Source organism: Herpailurus yagouaroundi, unplaced genomic scaffold (assembly GCF_014898765.1).
Source record: "Herpailurus yagouaroundi ecotype Mexico unplaced genomic scaffold, PumYag 182, whole genome shotgun sequence".
NCBI lineage: Eukaryota > Metazoa > Chordata > Mammalia > Carnivora > Felidae > Herpailurus > Herpailurus yagouaroundi.
In genome coordinates, this window is record NW_024412413.1 from 17,984,061 (window position 1) to 18,006,279 (window position 22,219).

A 22,219-nucleotide genomic window follows, 5' to 3' on the forward strand; every position below is an offset into this window, starting at 1 on the left:
CAACTTAGGATAATCGTTCTTGGTATTTTTATTGTAAAAACCATCAGACTTCCAAATGAATTTAAAAACCTTTCCAATATTATTTAATGAAAAAGTCTCATATTGTCACATAGGGGATATATCAACGTTTACTACTCATCTGTCAAATGTAATGAAAAACACCATTGTTGTATGCTTGGAAAATCCTCAAACCCATTCTCTAATGAGGGTCCATTATAATTTTAAGGGTATTTTCTCCAGTCAGATTAAAAAAAAAAAATCTATTGTAAAGCTACAATCATTATATACCAAAGCAATTCCTACTTCCATGCTTTACATAGTCCCATGAAAAAATAATTCCATTGTTCCTAATCCCTGATGCAAGGCACTTCAAAGCACCCGCATGAAACATCCATGTAAACAGCAGTACAGTACATGAGTTAAATAACATGAATGACTTTTACACAGCTTGACCTAGACTAAAAGAAATATAAAATCCATCATAGCCACAGCTAAAAAGTATGTTAAGATTCACAAGAATTTGTTTCTCTTATCATAATAGAGAAGAACAAGCCATATAATCTCTTAAGAAAAAAAAAAAACACCTCATAAATATTTTCATATTGAAAAACAGCATGCTCCCTGGGTATGTATGAAATCAGGATATTCAGAAGCGACCAGGAGTTAATTGCAAATGGCATTTCTGAATACCCAGCTTTACTATCCACCAGGCCTAGTAGTCTGGACTATCTGTAGCACCATGGAAAAGGCATTAGAAAATCACACAAGTACGTTACTTCAAACTAACCCTGCCACGAGGCTCACTTAAGTCCACAGTAACAGCAATGACGCAGAGAAAAATTTTTAAGTGACAGCTTATTAGATTCACATAGCAAGAAAAATTCTGTTATTTTAATACATCTCACGTACATAAAGCACCAGTTTAAATAAGATTATCAAACACCCCAGCTTCTTGTTGCTCAGCCTGAGTTCATTTCTCACCACTTTCCATGTTACGTCCTTAAAGCCAAGGAGGTGCTAGATACCGTAAGAAAAATTCAGTTCCTTCCCTATCAAATGTATGTCTCTCAAGTAAAACACAGAAGAAATAACAAACTTTAAAAGGTCTACTGCATTCTCTGGAATTTACCATTCCAGCAGGGCAGTTTCTGCCTATACGAGAGGATTAACACGCAGGGGTGAGGAGGCCAAAGGCAGGGCTCAGCGCCCTGTCAGAGAAGGCTGGGTGAGGCCACACTTGACATTTCTACGGCTGAGCAACTCTCCCAAACCCTCCCTGCTGGTGAGGCCAAGGGGTCTGAGGGTGAGTACGCCTCAGGGAGCCCGTCAAACACCGCTAGACAGCACCACATGGGACTCCCCTGGGGGTTAGCTTCACATATAGAATTCAACACATCTGCCTCTCGACCGGTGCTAATTATTATTAGCATGCCCTTCTTAGGCATAAAAGGAATAATGGTATATCTGGGTTTATGCACAGTTCATAATCAAGTATAAATATTCGGACAGTTACATTTTAAAATTACAGATTAAAAGTGACTCCCAAAAGAAAATCAATTTCTTCATAATGAAATATACTTTATAAAAAGCTGGAATGGTGGTTAATTCAAATACAAAAACTCATACACAAAAAACCGTGCTTTTTTCTTCCAAGCTTACTCAGGTTCATACAGTTGATTCTACCACACAACCGTAATATGATTATATCACCAGAATAAAATACGAATAAACTGCTTCAGTTAGCCCCTTCTTGGCTACTGCATTAAAACTGCAGCATTTAGGTAGAGCTGAGAAACACCAGTCTTAAGCATGGTTTCCTTCTTCCTGTTCTGGAGTCCCGCAGTGATTATTAAAGGAAGGAATCTGGTCTGTAAACGACTGGGTCATCCACTGCCCATTTGGAATGTCACTGAAAGTTGATTCTCCACTGTCAGCTGCCAGGGTGGGGAGAAGAAGGTTAGTTCATTCTCTCTAAAAAGCTTTACACGATTCATCAAGAGATGTTAGCAGTCCAGCGGAGGAGTAATAAATTTCTGTTCTCTTGGCAGATACAGGACTAAGAAACCCTTAATGGTCATTCAGGGAGGGAATGTGATTAGAATGACGTAACGACTTAATGAAAATGAGCTGCTAACACCTACGTGGTGAAACCTCAGATAACCATCACATTTCACTGTCACTAAAAAGACTTTCATAGTACCATTCCCACACTGCAATCATTCATTCTCTTTTAAAAAAATAAAGTGCATTTCCCCAGTCCTGACAAAACCAAGTGTTTGAAAGAAACAAACAGGGGTTCCTGGGTGGCTCAGTTGGTTGAGCATTCGACTCTTGATTTCAGCTCAGGTCAGGACCCCAGGGTCGTGAGATCGAGTCCTGGTGTAGGCTCTGCACTGGGTATGGAACCTGCTTGAGATTCGTTCTCTTTCTCCTTCTGCCCCTCCCCTGCTAGTGCGCGTGAGCAAGAAAGAAAGAGAGGAAGAGAGAAAGACAGACACGTACGGAGGAACATACTTAGCCCATTGGAAGAGAAGCTGCAAGGGTCACTATTGCACGGATTTTCAGTATAAGCACCGCCATACGCTGCTTCATAACCTGGATCGTATTTTTCTTCCTTAACAGCCATCTTCTTTGCATCCTCTGTGGAGAGGGTAAAAGGGATTTACAGCTGTTTTTGTACAACGGTTCTGAAAACAGCTTTATTCAGAAATCCTCATGAACAAATCTTCTTCCTGAATGTTCAAGTGTGCTGAGATCTATCTTTTGTTGCCATCTTTTAAACTCTTTACAACATTTATTAAATTAACTCATCGGAACTGTAAAAGCCTATCAGATTTAATTTCCGGTAGGCTATGTTGCTTCTTCTATCTTCGACATCTGTAGGAGCACCCACGACAGATGGGTAACTTTGGTAAAAGGAGATTTTAACAGTGACTAACATCCGTTGTCAGAACACTCTGGCTGACGATGTAACTGTTCCCCTTTCTCTTGCTTTTAAACTCACAATGTGCGTGTGTTCAGTAGTGTATATATCCATGACACCCAAAACCAGGGCAAAAATGGAAACATACCTTGGGCCAGCTGTAGATCAAATGTATATTGCACCTCCTGAACGTCTGTATTTCGTTCAATGCCTTTCAATTGATCTCGTAAGTCTTTCAGCTTAATGTAGTAATGAACTTTGTCCTGGGCTCGAGGAAACTGAGCACATCTCGCACTGGATGATGGCATAACATAGCAGAGCTAAAATCGTAAAATTTTACAGTTACATAAATGTTACAAATCTATTGAGTCCACTCACATTGAGATTTAAAAATTTATCTTTGGGGGGATTAATTATGATGCCTATCACATATTAATATATGTAAAATCAGTAACGGTAGTTTTGTCTCGAGTTAAAATTTGTAAAATTTACTTATTGCAAAGTCAATAAATCAAAATAATGAGGCTTTCCCCCCATGTTCATTTACCAATTAACAGTCTTGTCTTTTTAACAGTGAACATATGGTTCACAATTCTAAAGGCACAAAAGAAGTATACAATGAAAAGTATTCCCCCCAATTCTGTCTCTGTCCACCCAGTTCTCTTCCCAGAGGCAATCAAAGTTGCTGGTTCCAGAGGTATTCTATGAATATAGAATCAAATGTCTCTAATACATGTACTCTCCCTCACCCTTTTCAAAAAACACACAAATGATAACATGTTCTCTATTCCCTGTTCTACACCTTGCTTTTTTACTCAACAATGTAATCAGAGACAATTCTGTATCAGATATCTAGAGCAAAGTAAAAAGACTTTTTTTTTAATGTTTTATTTATTTTTGAGAGAGAGAGAGAGAGAGAGAGAGCGAGTGCATGAGTAGGGGGAGGGGCAGAGAGGGAGATACAGAATCCAAAGCAGGCTCCAGACTCCAAGCTGTTAGCACAGAGCCCGACACGGGGCTCAAACTCACAAACTATGAGATCGTGACCTGAGCTGAAGTTGGACACCCAACTGACTCAGCCACCCAGGTGCCCCTAGACTTTCTTTTTTTGCAGCTGTGTAGTACTTGCATACTTATTTAACCAAGACCCAGCTGTGGGCATTTAGGTTGTTTCCAGTCTTTTATTATTATAAGGTGTAGTGAAAAAGCTTGTACATATTTCATTTTGAATATGTGTGAGTGTATCTCTTGGATAAATTCCTAGAAGTGCAATGCCCAGCAGAAAAACATTTACATTTATCATTTTGGATAACGGTGACAAATTGTTCTTCATAGAATACTAAATATATAACAATATATATCACATGTATATCAAAGAGTGAGGCTGTTAGTTTACAGAATTTCCAGTTGCAATTTCTTGCACTTTTTTTTATATTGGCCTCCATAACATTATAGAAAACAAATTATTGATTTTCTTTTGTGTAGAAAGCATTTAGAAACTCCTGACTCATAAATATATGTAGGTGCAAATGCTACCAGGTTGTGTAGTAGCACTTTTTCGACTCCTAAGATATTCTTCAATTAAAAAGATCCAGAAATTTGAAAGTTTTTTTGTGTTTCAAAGAAGAGTCACTAACATCAACAACTGTTAAAATCTCATGATAAAGAATATATTTTAAAAGATAAAAATACTCTCAGCTCAACATAAGAGCTAAAATTACCTATCATGATAGGATTCAAATTCAGTTAGTACTACCCTATTACGGGCACAAATACCCAAGAGATGTACCTGAGCCTCATTTGGCTCTTAAGGGACAATAATGAGGTAATCTATAGGAAGCAATGAACTCACCTGTACAATTTTACTAAAGTAGGTAAGTGTAGGCCTTGGTTTAAACAAAGACCAGGGCTACCACCTACTCTGTCAACGACATATTTGTAACAAGTTAAAGACAGAAGAAATTTAAAAAGGAAAAGTGCAAATGTACGGAGGTGGCAGAAACTGTATTCTGAGGTCTCCACAAAAACCTGTTGACACACTGGCTCCTCCATCATTTAAAATGTCGTCAGGGTGCCTGAGTGGCTCAGTTGGTTGAGCAGCTGCCTTCGGCTCAGGTCATGATCTCACGGTTTGTGGGTTCGAGCCCTGCATCAGGTTCTCTGCTGTCTGCAGGGAGGCCGCTTCAGATCCTCTATCTTCCTTCCCCTCTGCCCCTGCCCCACTTGTTCCCTCTCTCTCTCAAAAATAAATAAATAAAAACTTATTAAAACAAAAAACAAAAAAAGGGGCGGCTGGTGGTTCAGTCGGTTAAGCATCTGACTTCGGCTCCGCTTGTGGGTTCCAGCCCCTCCTTGGGCTCTGTGCTGACAGATCAGAGCCGGGAGCCTGCTTTGGATTCTGTGTCTCCCTCTCTCTCTGCCCGTCCCCCGGCTGCCCTCTGGCTCTCTCTCTCTCTCAAAAATAAATAAACATAAAAGAAAAGAATAAAAAGAAAAAACAAAAATAAATATAAAATGTTGTCTATAACACATGTGCCTGTGTTTGTACGTTGTTTTTCAAAAAGTTGTAAACAAGGGGAGCCTGGGTGGCTCAGTTGGTTGGGCGTCCGACTTCAGCTCAGGTCATGGTCTCGCGGCTTGTGAGTTCGAGCCCCACGTTGGGCTCTGTGCTGACAGCTCAGAGCCTGGAGCCTGTTTCTGATTCTGTCTCCCTATCTCTCTGCTCCTCCCCTGTTCATTCTCTCTCTCAAAAATTAAGAAACATTAAAAAAAAATTTTTTTTTAAGTTGTAAACAAAACTTAAAACTAGATTTAAGAAGCAAAATCTGAACTGTCTGCAGAAGCGATACAGAAATAACAGAGTTTGAAAACCACTGTTACTTCGTGATGCCTTTATGTATAAGACAGTAAATACACCAAGGGCCAAGCAGGTTGTCTGGATGTCTGTCTGCAACCGGGCTGCACACTATTTAGATGGCTCCACAATGACACTGGGCTAAGATACACAAACAGGGGGCACTGAGCAGTGTTACTAATTGGGAGCATGTCTGTATTTATATGTTTGTTTCATACTGAGTAAGGGCTAATCTACTTGAATTTGGTAAGAATATACCATTAAATATATTTTGAATGTAGTATGTTAGCCAGCTCCTCTCAATATTTTAGCCAAATAACATAAGACATTTTATCTGACAAATGTTTCTTTCTTTAATAACAGTATCTGAATTAATCTGCAACTATTAGTTTGAGTTGATAGATAACTATTACTCAACAAAATCCAGTGCTTTGTTTTCATGGCACAAGTTACAATGGAAAGGACAAATAAAAAAGGAAAACTAGCTAGAAAAAAAATTCATATTTAGCTGATATACAAATATAATTTTAAGGACTTACAGTTTCTGTGTCTGGGATCTTATGGGGTTGAAGTCCAAATTCTAAGTTTTTAACCTTAACTCCAAAAACTTCTTTACTAAAAATTTCATAAATACCTAAAATGAAATACAAACATATTTACGTTGTCCATAATGTTAGCAAAGAAAAAAGACAAATTTAAAAGTAAATCTTACATTTTCCATTAAACACTGCTATTCGTGGCTGATATTTCTGTAATTTCTGCACTAGAATACGTCCTCCTTCACGGAATTCTTTACTAAAATTGAATTAAAAAGTAGTCAAAATATAAGTGCGGTAATATTTATAATATGCTGAATTCAGAGAGCTTTCAATACAACATCAATTCATATACTTGTTAAGCTCAGCTTGCACTAGATACATACAGCGTTCCTAGAGTATATGAGACACCAGCATGGTCAGGTTCCAACCTATAAAAATGAATGAAATTACCTGGATAGATCTTTGCTGCCTGGTGTTGTCCTTTCCACCATATTGGTAAATCCAATACCATACTTTCCTGGTAAAGTGTGATCATCCATATGGTTCAGTTGGACCTCACTCAGGCCTGACATAAACAGACACTTCCCTGTGAAAGAGAGTTCAGTTTATTTGCATGTAGGTCAAAGGTTTTTGCCCCATGAATCACTATGGTAGTCTACATTTATCCTGAAATTAAAAAAAAAAAAAAAAACATTTAGGATATTTAGGAAATTATAGGTCAAATACCGTATCAAGCAATCACTATGTGTTAATAAACCCTTTGCATGGATTATCTCATTTAATCACAATGATCTTATGAAATATTAATTACTATTTTTATCTCCTTTTCCCAGGGCAGTTAAGGTAAATGGCTGTTGAGAATACACAGCTAGTCAGTGCAGAAGACTTCAAAACTGGTTTTCTTTCTAGGAACTAGTCATACCACTGCTTGCCCCTGGAATACCTCAAAGAGACAAACATACACCAACAGACCCAGAACATTCCAACACTTTGACAATGGAAAAATTAAAAATTCAAACGTCTCTTAGAAATTGTTTTAAATAATGGAGACAATATGTCCTTAGTTCCAAAACACATTATTGTATCTTCTGCCCTAAATGTTTTTAATGTAACTCTTAGATAACCAACTAGTATTTTCTGAGGGCCTACTGCATGCCTTTTTCTATCAGATGGTGTTAGGTAAGTCGACTTACATATTAAGACAATACAATAGTAGTTACAATTGGGTTTAAAATTCACTCTACAAGTATGAGGGTCTTTAATACAGATACGAAGTAAGGGCGCCTAAAACGGGGCTCAGGCGGTTGAGTGTCTGACTTTGGCTCAGGTCATGATCTAGCGGTTTGTGGGTTCAAGTCCCGCATCGGGCTCTGTGCTTGATAGCTCAGAGCCTGGAGCCTGCTTCAGATTCCGTGTCTCCCTCTCTCTCTGCCCCCACCCCCACTCACACTCTGTCTCTCTCTCCTTCAAAAATAAATAAACATTAAAAAAAAATTAGAAAAACAGAATGTCTCTAATCACAGAATTTCTTAACTGTTACAGCTTGATTCCCAACGATCAATGCGTTTCATCTCTCCTAGGAAATAAGATCAGCAGAAATCTGGAAAGGTCAGTGTTCTGTCTATACTGGCACAATGATGTACTATTGTTACTATGACTGTAGGTAACAACTAAAAAAGAAAATTCATTTTAAAAAGTAGTAAAACTCATTTAAAACAATTAGCAAAACAAAAGAGAAAGTGCTACTTTTCTTGCCCCTCTGTTCTCTTACACCAAAACATGAACAGTGACATATCTTTTTCAAGCCTTTTATTTTTGTGCACACATGCACAGAAAACACGTTTGTATCTGGGGGGTCTGGGTGGCTCAGCTGGTTGAGCGTCCTCTAGATTTCCACTCAGGTCACGATCTCACAGTTTGTGGGGTCGAGCCCTTGGTTGGGGGCTCAATGCTCAGCACAGAGCCTGCTTAGGATTCTGTCTCTCTCTGCCCCTCCCCTGCTTGTGCTCTTCCCCCTCCCCTCAAAATAAATAAACTTAAAAATAAAAAAACCCACACAGTTTGGCTAAAAAGGAAAAAAAAAACCCCCAAACTATTAACAAAGATATCTAGTTTAAAAGTAAAAAAATAAAGGCAAGAACTACTTACAAAAATGGTTTCCAGGTCCAGGGTAATGATGCCCTTTGTAAGCTGCCATTAGTCCCGGGTTTATGCCAATCTGCAAAAAATGTTTCTACACTTAAGTCTTGAAAAGTAGGGTTTACGCCTGAGGGCTTCTGTGTAGTAGTGATGGACAAAACTAAATTTATTAAAATAAAAATTTAATCCAGCATCATCGGCAATCCCGTTTATCAAGTACCTATTTTTGATCTGAATAAAGTATTTCATTTTGAGGGAAAAAAAAAATCCCTTTATATCAAAAATGTTCCTGCTGTTTTGAAAAACCAGTTTAAAAAAAAAAAAAAAAGGCAGAAACAGACCATCAATACAGAGAACTGGTGGTGGCCAGAGGCAGGGGAGACCGGCAAAACGGGTGAAGGAGAGTGGGAGGCACAGCACGGGGACCAGGGTCGATGGCATGGCAACGGCGTATGGTGAGGGATGGCGGCTACACTTGCCGTCAGCACAGCATAATGAATAAACTTGTTAAATCACCATGTTGTACACCTGAAACTAATGGAAGTGTGTCAACTATACTTCAATGCAAAAAAAAAAAAAAGTAAAACAAAAATAAGTTTTAAAGATAAAAAACAGTGTGACTCCCTCGTGTCCCCAAGCCCCCACCTCCACCCAACCGGACTGGAAAGAGAGAGGTCCTGGAGCAACCGATCAACTGAGCCCAGGTCCAGCCACAGCCTGTTTCTCCACTCCCACCAAGCTGCTCACTCCACGTCATTTACAGTTGTTTGCATGCTGATGTTTCTTACAGTTACTGACAAAAATCAGAGCTCAAAATCAGTACTATCACTTATGGAGAACTCACACGTAATGTGCAATCTAAGTGATTCACGTGGATTATTTTACCTAACTGCAATCCTATGAGGAAGGTACTATTATCACCCCTGCTTCACCAATAAGGAAACTTGGTGATTAGGAAGGTTAAGGCTTGTTCAAGGTCATACCCACATGGCAAGACCTGAAACCAGACAGCCATACTCTGGAGCCCATCCTCTTAAACACATCCATATGTGTCCACAACCTTATGAAGGTGACAAAATGACACCATTTACTACCAAAAGGATTCTTAGAAATGGTTCAACAAAATGCTATTTGCAAGAACAGAGGTTATGTAAATTTAATTCACCAATACTATTTATAAAACCAAATGAGGACAAAAATTCTTACAATCACAATGTCCAGATTGAAAGTCAAAATGTCCGGGAGGGTCTTGGTTAGAAGTTCAGCTTCTGAAACACCATTAAAACGGTCTACCTTTCTTTTCACTTTAAATGTGTCCGTAATTTTTTCTTGCTTTTCTTTTGATTTTGTGGACTTGCCAGATTTTTTGGCCTCAACAGGCTTTTTGGGTTCTACCGGTTTTTTTGGTGCCGTTGCTCTGGGTTTTCTTTTCCTTCCTTTTGGAGTCTCTAAAACACAGTAATGTCAATGAAGTAGATGCAGAAAAACATAACTTAAGAACATCAGGCAGCTTTCCCAGTAGAGTCACCCCATCGATGCCCTTGCTACCTTCTCCTATCTCCCAGCCTCACCATCCTCCGCAGTACCCTCCCCCTCCCTCTTCCTTCATCTTAGGACGGGGTTCTCGAGGCCCTATACCCTGCCCTCCTTCCTCTGCTAGCTGTTCTCAGGATGAAACGTACATAATGATCATAGATTGATTTCCCATGGACTCTTCCCTGTCATCTTGATCTCCCCAGGGATTTAAAGCATTCAGGTCCTATTTTATAGAAATTCTAAATGTAAATACATAAACAGCGCAATAAACAAGAAAATAAATAGAGCAAAAAATAGGGAAGAAGGGAACCTTTTAACTCGATTTTCCCATAATTTCCAGCAATAGAAAACTTCAAATGGCTTGTGGGCTTGTTTTAGAGATGAGTGTATTCTGTTCCACACACAGCCAAAGAGGTGAATTTAGAGATGCTGAAGATGAAATCTCTGGGCGGGAAAGTAGTCTTCAAAAGGCAAGACCAGGGGGGCACCTGGGTGGCTCAGTTGATTAAGCATCTGACTTTGGCTCAGGTCATGATCTCACAGTTCGTGGGTTCAAGCCCCATATGGAGCTTTGTGCTAACAGCTCAAGGCCTGGAGCCTGCTTTGGATTCTGTGTTTCCCTCTCTCTGCCCCCCTCTGGCTCGTGCTCTCTCTCAAAAATAAATAAATGTTAAAAAATTAATTAATTAATTTAAAAAAAAAAAAAAAAGGCAACACCAGGGGGGCACGTGGGTGGCTCAGTCAATTAATTGTCCGGACTCTTGGTTTCGGCTAGGTCATGATCTCACAGTTCGTGAGAGTTTGAGGCCCAAGTTGGGCTCTGTGCTGACAGTGTGGAGCCTGCTTGGAATTCTCTCACCCTCTCTCTGCCCCTCCCTCGCTCTCTCTCGCATGTTCAAAATAAATGAATAAACTTCAAAAAACAGAAAAGAAAAAAGAAAAAATATGCAAGACCAGGGATGTCTTAGGACCTAAAGCAGAGCTTCTCAATCTCAGCACTACTAACATTTTAGGTTGAATGATTTTGGTAGAATGCTACTCTGTTTAAGTAATATACAGGGTTGTCCTGTATATGACTGAATGTTTAACAGCAACCTTGACCTCTACTCAATAGATGCCAGTAGCACCCTGCCAATCATGACAATCAAAGTTGTCTCCAGATATTGCCCAATGTCCCTTGGGGGGGGGGGGGGCAGGAAACACGCCCAGTCAAGAACAACTGACCTAGAGTTACCCAATAGGAAGGTGTGCTTTTCTTACCCTTGTTTAACATCTCTCTTAATTTCTTAGGCCCCTCCTCCATTCTACTACCATTAGGCAGTTCCCTAACCCAGCATCCTGTCCTTCCTCTCTTCTACCCCACACTGATTTAGCCACTCTCTACGCGAAGGGATCCACCTCCACTGGCCTGTAGCTGGGAAGTCCCAGTGCTGCCAGCCCAGAAAAATAGGAGAGTCATCGGCAGGGGTATCTCCAATGCAGTGGAGTCAGATGTGTTTCTGGAATCATAAGATGAAACTCTTGAACACATTTCTCATACAATACTGCTACACTGGAGAAAACCATTACCTTCTTCTCTCCATCCCCTCAGGTCTCCCTCATTTCACCCTCAGATTATTCAGTCTCAAATCCACTCTTTGCCTCCAAATTCTGCCTTACTCCCTACCATCCATTCTATCCTCTATAATTTTTCCCAGGCTGACTTTCAGAATGTGACTCTGTTTAAGTCACCCTCTGCTTCCATTCTCTCAAAAGCTCCCTACCACCTTCAGGAGAGAACATACATTCTTCGAGTTACAAGGCACTTTCCAGCCTCATTGATCACTATTTTTTTGCTGTACACCAGACTCCCAAAGACACAGAATAACTACTTTTTAACTGTCATGATTCTTCACATCTGTCTTTTGCCCATGCTATTCCCTAGGCCAGGAATGTTCCCCACCTCATTCTTCATGGGGATATAGTCTCCTCACCCTTGACTTCCAGAGCTCTGGGAAGCTGCTTCTGAACCTCGGTCCAAGTTAGTGTCAACCCTATGAGTTCTCACGGCACCCTGTGACCCTCTTCATCACTGTGTGCTTAAAGCATACTATGTGTTTACTTACTATTTTCTCCTACTAGATTATGAGCTATTTGAGGGCAGGATCCATGTTCTTTTATTCCCCCAAATGTACCACAGTGCCTGGCACATACTTAAAAAGTGGTTAACATTTTAAATACTAAAATAAAATAAAAATTCTTCATTAAACCCTTTCTTACATACGCTGGCCAATCCAATAGCTACTTTTCTCAACTATCCTGATGAAAACTACCTTGTACAGGTTCCTGAGCAGGCACTGGTTCTGGAACTTCCGCTGGCATTTGCTGTTCATCCATAACATTCATATCAGGAGCTTCAGCCATCATTTGTTGAAATGGGAATGTATAAAAAGCTTGAGCTTGCTGAAGGGAGTAGCTGAAAGAACAATTAAGTACAAGACATGTCAATAAAATTACCCGACTAGAAGTTTAACATTTATTTATTTTTGAGACAGAGAGAGACACAGCATGAACGGGGGAGGGGCAGAGAGAGAGGGAGACACAGAATCGGAAACAGGCTCCAGGCTCTGAGCCATCAGCCCAGAGCCCGACGCGGGGCTCGAACTCGCGGACCGCGAGATCGTGACCTGAGCTGAAGTCGGACGCTCAACCGACTGAGCCACCCAGGCGCCCCATACCCGACTAGAAGTTTAAACGATGAGCTTTAAAAACCTTTAGGATCCAAACACTGCGTGGTCAGACTGTAATATATAGAGTTGATAATAGGGGCAAAGGGAGGAGGAAGGTCTATTCCTAAATGTGTGTATTCACCCAATTTTTACTTTGTGCCTATTAAGGAACTCTCCCACTGATTAATGACAAGATGTGTCAGCAATAAAACTTACCAGTCCTGTCAAGTCAGCCTGTGCTTTCTCTGAAATGAGATCATGGGAATTTGCTAGCAGAGAGACTTAAAAGGCACAGCAGCTCATACAGGGTTAAAGTGTCCATACAAACAGTTTGTCTCTATCTTCACATTTAATTCTTTGGTCATAAGATCCTCTCCAACCTAACCCCACCCAACTTTACTGAGATACAATGGACATGAAATGTGTAAGTTAAAAGTATATGATGTTTTGATTTGATACATATTTTGCAAAATGACTACTAAGTCTTGGCTAATACCTCCATCACGTCACATAATTACCATTTCTTTTTTGTAATGAGAACATTTAAAATCTACTCTCTTATCAACTTTCAAGTACATAGCAAGGTATTATTAGCCCTAATCACCACCATGTACATTAGATCCCTAAAACGTGGTCATCTTATAACTGGAAGTTTTTCTCCTTCGACCAACAACTCCCCATTCCTGCCTTCCCTCCAATCTACTTAAGGTTCTCTTTTGGTTTATTTGCCTATTTAATGATTTATGCATTGGATCTGGTTTTAAATTGTTGCTGGGTTTTTACCACTAGATGAGGGCTAGAAATGGACATTTTGCACATATCTGTGAATTTATGGGGAAAAAAACACTTTAAATCTCTTCTCTGAACATCTTTCAGACTTTGTTACAAGTACTCAGTTCAATATAAGGAACACAAAAAACAATGGCCAAAAACCAATTTCTCATGACTACCCATCACTGTCTCACACTGCTGCCTACAGCACAAAAGCTACGGAGGCAAACATGTATTTTCTGAAACTCAAGTTACATCTAATGCCAAACGATGCCATTACATACACAACGGGAAGGAAAACACTAGGAAATAAAATGGGTCAGTGTCATTTACCATTTGGAGAGAAAAGTCGTTTTCTGTGGCAAGCTACTCACTTATTAGTTATGGAGAAAGGAAAGGGGAAGCTCAGAAAGTAGAGATTAAAAAGAAAAGCTAGGGACGCCTAGGGGTGCCGTTGGTTATGTGTCCGACTTTGGCTCAGGTCTTGATCTAGAGGCTTGTGAGTTTGAGCCCCAAGTTGGGGTCTGTGCTGGCAGCTCAGAGCCTGGAGCCTGCTTCAGATTCTGTGTCTCCCTCTTTCTTTGCCCCTCTCCCGCTTGCTCGTTCAAATGAATAAATAAATAAACAAATAAGATAAACTAGTACATTTTATATGAATGAATCTTATTATGCATAAATCATATCTTAATAAAATGGTTGGGATGGCGGGGGAGGAAAACTAAAGCAGAAGCTTAAATGGCCAAAGCAGACACAGGGTAAGAGACTATCTGTGGGTGCCCAGGCTGAAATCCCGGACGCTCAAAGACAGGGGCCAAATCCTAATGGACAAACCACTGGAGAGGAATTTTAGCTTCAAGCTATCTTCAAGGGTAAGCTGTTAAAGAAAAGGTTAAGAATTAGAAAGGTATTACACTATATCTTAAGACTTTTACTTCTTTAAATGTATTGTTTCCAGTTACATAAAAAATAGGTACGACAATCCAGTAAACTTTAGTCTAGTAACATGAAAAGACTATGCAGCAAAATTAATGTACTGATATTTTTTAAAGCACAGAAAATGTTTAATACAGACTTTAAAGTAGAAAGGAACACGAAACAGTATTGTAACCTAAGGCTGCATGTTGGGAAAATATGTAGACAAGTCCTAGAATCTCAAATGTAAAAGTTGAAGAAAAGCGCTTAAATCATGCTTGGCACAAAGTAAAATGTCCTTTTTTTCCACCACACTTTTCTTTAATAATAATCATAGCTCCTTTTGATGAACTGTAAAATCATTGGTTGTTCAGTGTTTATTACTCAAATACTCTAAGGAGGGGCCAGATATTGCTGGGTTACATTGAGAGATCTTGCATTGTTACCCTTCGGATATTCCAGCACAATGAACTGTAACCTCTGATTGAGGCCAGCCGCAGTTAAGTCACAATAAGCGAGCGGCCAAAGAATGCAGGACATCTCTTAGTCTAGTCACACTGTCAAGAAGACAACCTTCCACCCTCGTCCATGTTTCTGGCCACCACTCTCAAGAGTTTCACAGATGTGTCCCATTTCAAGCACTTCACAAAGTCCAAACTTAAAGTATTTAATTTAGGAAGATTTTACATGGCAAAAGGATTCTGAACTTTAAAAAACAAATTTCCAAAATGTGGCTTTCGCATATTTCAGGGTCATACTTAGATGTGAAGTGCAGAACCTGAAAATTAAGTTTAGAAATCAGTTGGCTGAGGAAAAAAATGAAAAGGAAGAAAAAAACCCAGAAGTGTTATTTTTTTTTAATTATTTTTTTTTAATTTTTTTTTCAACGTTTTTATTTATTTTTGGGACAGCGAGAGACAGAGCATGAACGGGGGAGGGGCAGAGAGAGAGGGAGACACAGAATCGGAAACAGGCTCCAGGCTCTGAGCCATCAGCCCAGAGCCCGACGTGGGGCTCGAACTCACGGACCGCGAGATCGTGACCTGGCTGAAGTCGGACGCTTAACCGACTGCGCCACCCAGGCGCCCCAAGAATTGTTATTTTAGAGATATATATCAATTTTGAAAGAAATTGAGAAACTTATCTATAATATCAGCATGTCCCTTAATGTTTCTAAAAATGACCTCTGGTACTTTACAGGAAGTTAAAATAGAACAAAAATAGAAAAATAAAGAAATGAGAAATACAATGTGTAAGTTCTAAGATAATATACTATCTTGAGTATTAAATTCAGTCTTATCATCTCAACGGCTTCCTAACAGAACAAAAGGAAAGAGAGTGCGACACAACATTCTTATTATTTGGCAGAAGCAAGCAAAAAACCTTCAAGGACTTCAAAGCTAGGAAACTAGAGTTCTAGATAACTCAATTTCCTATTATCCAGCGATAATTACAACTGTAAGCAGCATAAACCTGTTCAACCTTAATTAGAAGATATTTAATACATTTGTTGTATTTATATACACTTGCCCCTTTGTAATTCAGAATCACGCCAACTTTACAAGGCTTGTTTTCTCTGTGCGAGGGACAGCGACACAAGAGCACTTGGTCATCACTCCTCCTCTCGGACTCCTTCTCTCACCATGAAAATGATTTTTACATATGTGGACGATGTACAGGAAATGGGACCAAATCTGTCCAGATCCCAGAGTTTTTATTTTCTGTAACTCAAATTTAGTATCAAATTTCCAAGCATGAGGGATGACCTTATTTCCCCTTGCTCACTTTTCTTCCCTATCATTGGTTTGTCCCCACACTGTTCTGTGCCTCTCCTTTGCCTGAAGCTCACCCCTTCCTCTCTCCTAGGCTCCATTCACACCCCCCTTTCTGGAGGGCGGGAGGACATCTACTCATTTTTCACTCCTCCAAAAAGCATCACAGGCCAACCACACCCTTGACTAGCCCTCCATGGTTACCCACCCCGATGAATACAGGTCTCTTCATTATCCAGAAATGTGTGAAACTCAGCTAAGGTAGTAAGATTGTCTCTTCCGCTCGGGTTCTTTGGTGCCTGTTTTGCTTCTGGCAAAGGCAGTGCCAGGACCTAGCACACATTTCCTTGAATTCTGGCCTTGGTGGGTCTTTCAGTCTGGAAGTATGATGTAGTCACACCCCAGGGCAGCCAGCAATTAGTTCCCTAGCGAGTCTTAGTCTTTCTGCTTGGATGCTACTAGAGACAGAAGCCTCACTAGCAACCTTACGCCTCCCATCAAGTCATAACTTAAGAGACAACCGCCCCCAAAATTAGATATGACATCCATGTCGATATACAACGATATAAACAAAATCAGTATTACCCAACAGAGACACAGGCAAACAAAACTGGATCTTGCTTTCTCAGATACGATCTCTGGCATGATCCCCAGTGGCATGAGGGTAGAGGGCATCTGAGCAGGGAAGCACACGGCAGAGATGTCAGACAAGACCAAATCAGAGATGCACACCCTTTCCCTTGAACATCAGTGCCCAAAGCACTGGTTTTTACAGCCGTCTGAAATTGATATACTGTGTATTTTCCTAATGAATTGTGTATTTCCTAACAGTCTTACTTAAAACACACACACACACACACACACACACACACACACACAGCTGACTGAGGAGTCCAATTAATTCAGATTTTGCTGTACTTCAAAAACTAACTCTTTAAGGTTTTCTCTAAAATGAACACCTCCAACTTCTTTAATACTCAGGTATTTTCCACTATTTTAAAGATTTAAGTTGCTCTTTTCTATATACATTTGTCTTAGTCCTCTTGGGCTGCTACAACAAAACACCATTTAGTGTCCGCTGAGAGCCTACTTCCTGGTCATAGGGGTGGCCTTCTTGCTGTATCTTCACAAAATGGAAGAGGTGAGGGACCTCTTCTAGGACCTCTTTTAAAATGGCGCTAATCCCATTCATGAGGGCCCCACCTCCAAATACCATTACATTGGGGATTAGGTTTCAACACAGGCATTTTAGAACACAATTCACAGCAATATTTTATTATTTTCACTTAATATTAATATTATTAATAATATTCATATTATTGTTCACTTAATATTCCTATTAATATGATTATACAACACTGAATAATTACAAAATAATAATCAATGGGGTGCCTGGGTGGCTCAGTCGGTTGAGCATCTGACTCTTGATTTCAGCTCAGGTCATGACCAGAGGGTTGCGGATCAAGCTCTGCCTCAAGTTCCGTGCTGAGTGTGGAGCCTGCCTAAGATTCTCTCTCTCTCTCTCTCTCTCTCTCTCTCTCTCTCTCTCTCTCTCTCCCTCCCTCTCCCCCTCCCTCCCTCTCTCCCTCTCTCCCCCCCCCAACAAAACAAAACACTCACACACACAGAAAATCAGTGCTAAATAATCTAAATTCTCAACTAAAGAGAATTAGGTATATAAACTACAATGGAATACCGTCATAACTATTTAAAGACTACATTTAATACTGCAAAGTGGAACTGTGTGTATTCACCACACATTACTGGGTATTTACTGTACATAGTCTACTAGGAACTATAAATACAAAGATTTAGAACAAGCCAGAGTCCCCAATTCATTCAACTCTTCTTCATATAGTATGACTTCAAGTTTCTACACTACTTTGTCATTTTTTGGTGCTTAAAAGAAAACAAAATAAAAATTCTCCAGATACAGCTTCATCATCCTGAAACCGAGCAGGGCTCAGCTTCCTCATCCTGGAGTCCTACTGCAGAATCCATTACATTAACTTTACTAGAACCCACACTATACTGTTGATTCAAACTGAGTTTAACGTCAATGAAAACTGCCCTTTTATTACCTCTCCCTCATATCACTGATACTTCTGCACCTCAGCACAGAACTGTGCCTCTTTTGGTAAAAGATGATTCAACACTCCAGCTGTTAGGATATGGATTCTGATTTAAACTACCAATTCCACAAACTTCTTCCAGAGTTGGGTCATTCACAAATCTTATCAGCATTCCAACAGCACCCGGAAGTTGTTAAATTGCTGAAAAGAACAAGTCGGGGTAGAACGACAAGGCACATCAATATAGACCTCTCTTCAGCCTGCCCTCGATTCTTTCGGCAGTAAACCAGCTTTGATTCCACCTAACTGGACTGCCATCAGTCCATCTTCGTCTTGCCCACAGAGAAGTGATATGTGGCACAGTTGTCAGGGAGGCAGACTTTGGGCCACATTGCCTGCGTTCAAATTTCAGCTCTGCTCAAGTTCCTAACTCTGTGTCCCAGTTTCCACATCTGCAAAATGGAAATAGTTGTACCTAATTTGTTGGTTATGAGGATGAAATTAGTCAACATATGTAAAACACTTAAAACAGTGCCTGGTATATAATAATTTTGCTATAATAATAATAATAATAATAATAATAATAAAGACAGCAGGACAGGATTAAATTTTTAGATACCTCCTGTCAACATCATCCTGATGCTGTCTAGTCCAGTATCATTATCCAAAAGGGAATGAACCTAGCTTGATACATCTTGCTTTTTTCCCAAATTATACTGTAACCTAGTGGCCACTGGTTCCTTTTAAATATGCTCAATAACCACTGAAAAGTAAAAATTTTGTTTAGGATCAAAGTCAATAAATTAGAAGACAGACTCCACCTAGGAAGAAACAGGAACTCATGTGTTTATTTTCAGGCTTCAGGTCTCTCTCCTGTTATCTGCAAGTTCTTAAAGATTGCTGTAATCTAGCTTCTCATTTGACATATAATTTATCCAGGCCAGGAAACTGGATTTCTCTTAGAGCAGCTGAAAGTTCTCTTAAATGCCCTCATTGATCTTGTCTCTTAAAGACATTCATTCTGCCATTTCTTGTCTCTAATCATTTTTCTTAACATAGAGATAAGAAAAATTAGAACCAAATGTTTGTTTCCTGTTATCTACTAACACCATGCCGGTGGACCAGGCAGAAAATCCAACCCTTTCTTGCCCTCGATGTCAACACCTAACTAAAAAAGTTCTTTTTGGTCCCTAACATTTCCAGAAAGGCTGATTTCATTTAAGGGTTAACCTTTCCAGTCTGTATTTTCAGTAGCCCATGTCACACTTTTACAAAGTCATTTTTGATTTGGCATCCTACTTTCCATTTTTGATAAATGTCCTTTCCATGCCAAAGCTCATTCGATACACACTGATCCTCTCCTTCCTTTTTTCCTCTCTGGGTAGACATTATTTGTTATGATACTTGAACTATCTTCTCTTTTAAAAAAAGAGTCCATATTAATGGAATTTTTTCCTTTGAATTTTTTGAAATTATTCTTCCAAAATAAAAAGTAAATTCATTATATCCGGCATTCCATTCTACTCCTTGATTAGCATGAAGTCAAGAGTGACAGAGAACCACTTTCTCAGGATTATCTGGGGCCTCAGTCATCTCAGAATCCCCAAGGATAACGCCCTTACACTACTAACACAAAATTCTCTATTTCCTGAGGTTAAAACTTTGTGAGTCAAATTAAAAATGATCTATAACCCTGTGGACGGGTTAAGACAGCATATAAGCCAAATTTTAGGTAAACATCGTACCAGAGACCTATTACTTTGCTCTGAAGCACTGAGCAAGGTCTTCTAATGTGTAATTCATTTGATGGTAGACTTCACCCAGGTTTCAGTACTGATCTGAAGTAAGATCGCAAAGGTGGGAGTGAATTTCATAAGTTCTGGTGAATTCTTTTAAATGTAAAGTTCTTTTGGGAAGGAAGTGCAGTACTTTATTTCAGGACTTGACCAGAAAAGCCAGGATAAAGACCACACTTTATATACCTCCTTTCCTAACCTCTAAAGACTGTTTTGGTGATCTAATCCCTTCCACATAACACAGATTCACAGCATGTCAGAACTGGATTCCAGAGATGTCCTATTTTACAGACATGAACAGGCCCAGAGAAGTGAAGTGTCTTGCCTAAGTTCAGGGCCCCGGAGAGTCCGGAAAATTATTAGATCTTACAGAATTTTATTCCAATGTAAATCATTAGTTTTTCTTAAGGATCCTGCTACCCTAATGATTTTTTTCATTTAGTTTTCTGCGAGGAGTTCGAATCTCGCAATCTCTGCGTTTGCCAAACGTTCTCTCCACGAATCTAACACTCCTCAAAGGACATACTGAAAAGTTGATTAAATTCACCCCCCAAGATCACCAGAAAGCATTTTTAGATGACTACTTGGGAGTATTAGTCATAATACAGAATTCAAGAGACTTTGTACGGCAATGTTATCCACCTTGTGGCCCCTGACGTTGATCTTCCTAAACCTACGGGAAAGCAAGCCACAATAAAACTACTAATTTTAAAATTAGAGCTCCAGAAGTGATACGCGTGATATTCCATCTTTACAGCTCTTCGCATAATAACGGAGGGTGAAGGCAAACGTAGCCAAGAATGACAACCGGAAAGAGATATTAACCGGACCCTGTGGGTCGCTTATTAACGCCTGTTAAAGCCGGCTGGATGCCGGGAAGGCCGGAAGAAGGGCACAGGTACAGGTGGCGCCGCTTCCGAGCGGCCCGAGGAGGGTGGCAGTGCGCACGCGCAGGCCAGGTCTTTGTACTCCGGCCGCGGCCTTTAAAGACCCCTGCGTGCGTGCGCGCGCCCGCCGGCCAACCCCGCCGCGAGGGGCGCTGGGGGGAAGGGCGGCGCTCCGCCCCGGGCTTACCTGCCCGCGTTCTCCGCTTCCATTCCCCGCTGCCGCTCTAGTCAGCGGCTACTCCTGCTGGGCAGGCGAACGAGTGGTCTCCGTAGTACCGCGGCGTACCAACGGCGGTACAACAATAATCAGAGACTGGACACGATTGCTGGCAGAACTGGGACAGCGGCGGACGCTCAAGGCTCCTCCCCGGAGCTTCCAGTTCCCCCCTCCCAGTCTTGACCCCCCCCCCCCGACGCGCGGCGCTTCCGTCTGCTCTGAGCCAAATCCTACGCCTCGTGGTCGTCACGTGACGCAGGCAGCCCAATCACGTTCGCTCCCCTCTCGTTGGTTCTTCTGCTCGCCGCTTGGCCTTTCGGGAAGGGTGGAGGACAAAAACGGTGGGATGAGGAGCGCTGTGCTGACGTAAGCTTTTTGAATGATCAGATTCGTCGCTGGTGGGCGGTTGGGGGTGACGAGTGGGAGATGCCCTTTGGGGACGATGTGTAGGTGAGATGGTTATGCTTATTAGGGTTATCCAGGCCTTTCCACCCCAATTTTTATACCGATTAAAAAAAACAGTTTTTTGCATTATCAAGTATCAATTATCAAGTGTGATGTGGGGCAAATAAGAGACTTTGGAGACAGCAAACCTGGGAGTTGAGGTCACCATACCATCAGTTTACTATTGCGCATCAGTTCACTAGTCTGTAAAATGAGTGTAACTCTAATAAAACTGTTTCGTAAATTGTAAAGTTTTACGGGAACGATGTCTGCTTTAATTTGCATATGCAAAAGTATTGACGTTTTAAGTGTACGATAGATGTCATTTAAGCACCATGCCCCTTTATTACGTTACAGACTAGCCCTTCTGCTTTGTTTCTCAATGGCTCTTCCAGCTCATTTTTGTTTCATTAGTATTCAAATTGTCACCGGTGTTTGTATGAGGACTTCACTAAATAACTCTTAACGGGGAGAGGCTTTTCTGTGTTCTCTAGTTTGCGTGATGAAAAACATGGCTGCTGTATTAGTTAGCTTTACCTAGACTGTGGTAACAAGTGACTCCAAAATCTTGTAATCTGGGCCCTACGGTGCGAGAGCACCCAGCTCCAGGGTCCCAAACGGTCTAGATTTGTCCACTTACCGCTGACAA

The 22,219-nt window shown here is 40.6% G+C and overlaps 1 protein-coding gene across 1 annotated transcript; it reads right to left on the reverse strand.

The window, feature by feature from the left end:
• Positions 1–8: 8 nt before the first annotated feature.
• Positions 9–21,305, reverse strand: TDG (thymine DNA glycosylase). The gene is made up of 10 exons (XM_040491045.1): positions 21,097–21,305; positions 12,304–12,446; positions 9,662–9,903; positions 8,465–8,534; positions 6,767–6,902; positions 6,490–6,572; positions 6,317–6,411; positions 3,072–3,243; positions 2,515–2,640; positions 9–1,934 (listed from the first exon to the last, which is right to left on the reverse strand). Exons 1-10 carry the CDS (start codon positions 21,117–21,119, stop codon positions 1,804–1,806), a joined length of 1,221 nt encoding a protein of 406 aa, XP_040346979.1. The 5' UTR covers positions 21,120–21,305; the 3' UTR covers positions 9–1,803.
• Positions 21,306–22,219: the final 914 nt, after the last annotated feature.

What these genes read in the sequence shown, in the direction of transcription:
- TDG (XM_040491045.1), bottom strand. Translation starts at nt 21,119, where the DNA reads ATGGAAGCGGAGAACGCGGGCAG. An exon ending in GAAGCGGAGAACGCGGGCAG is followed by an intron (nt 12,447 to 21,096) that starts GTAAGCCCGGGG and finishes TTGTTCTTTCAG; the next exon opens with CTACTCCCTTCAGCAAGCTC. An exon ending in GGCAGCAAAGATCTATCCAG is followed by an intron (nt 6,573 to 6,766) that starts GTAATTTCATTC and finishes ATTCAATTTTAG; the next exon opens with TAAAGAATTCCGTGAAGGAG.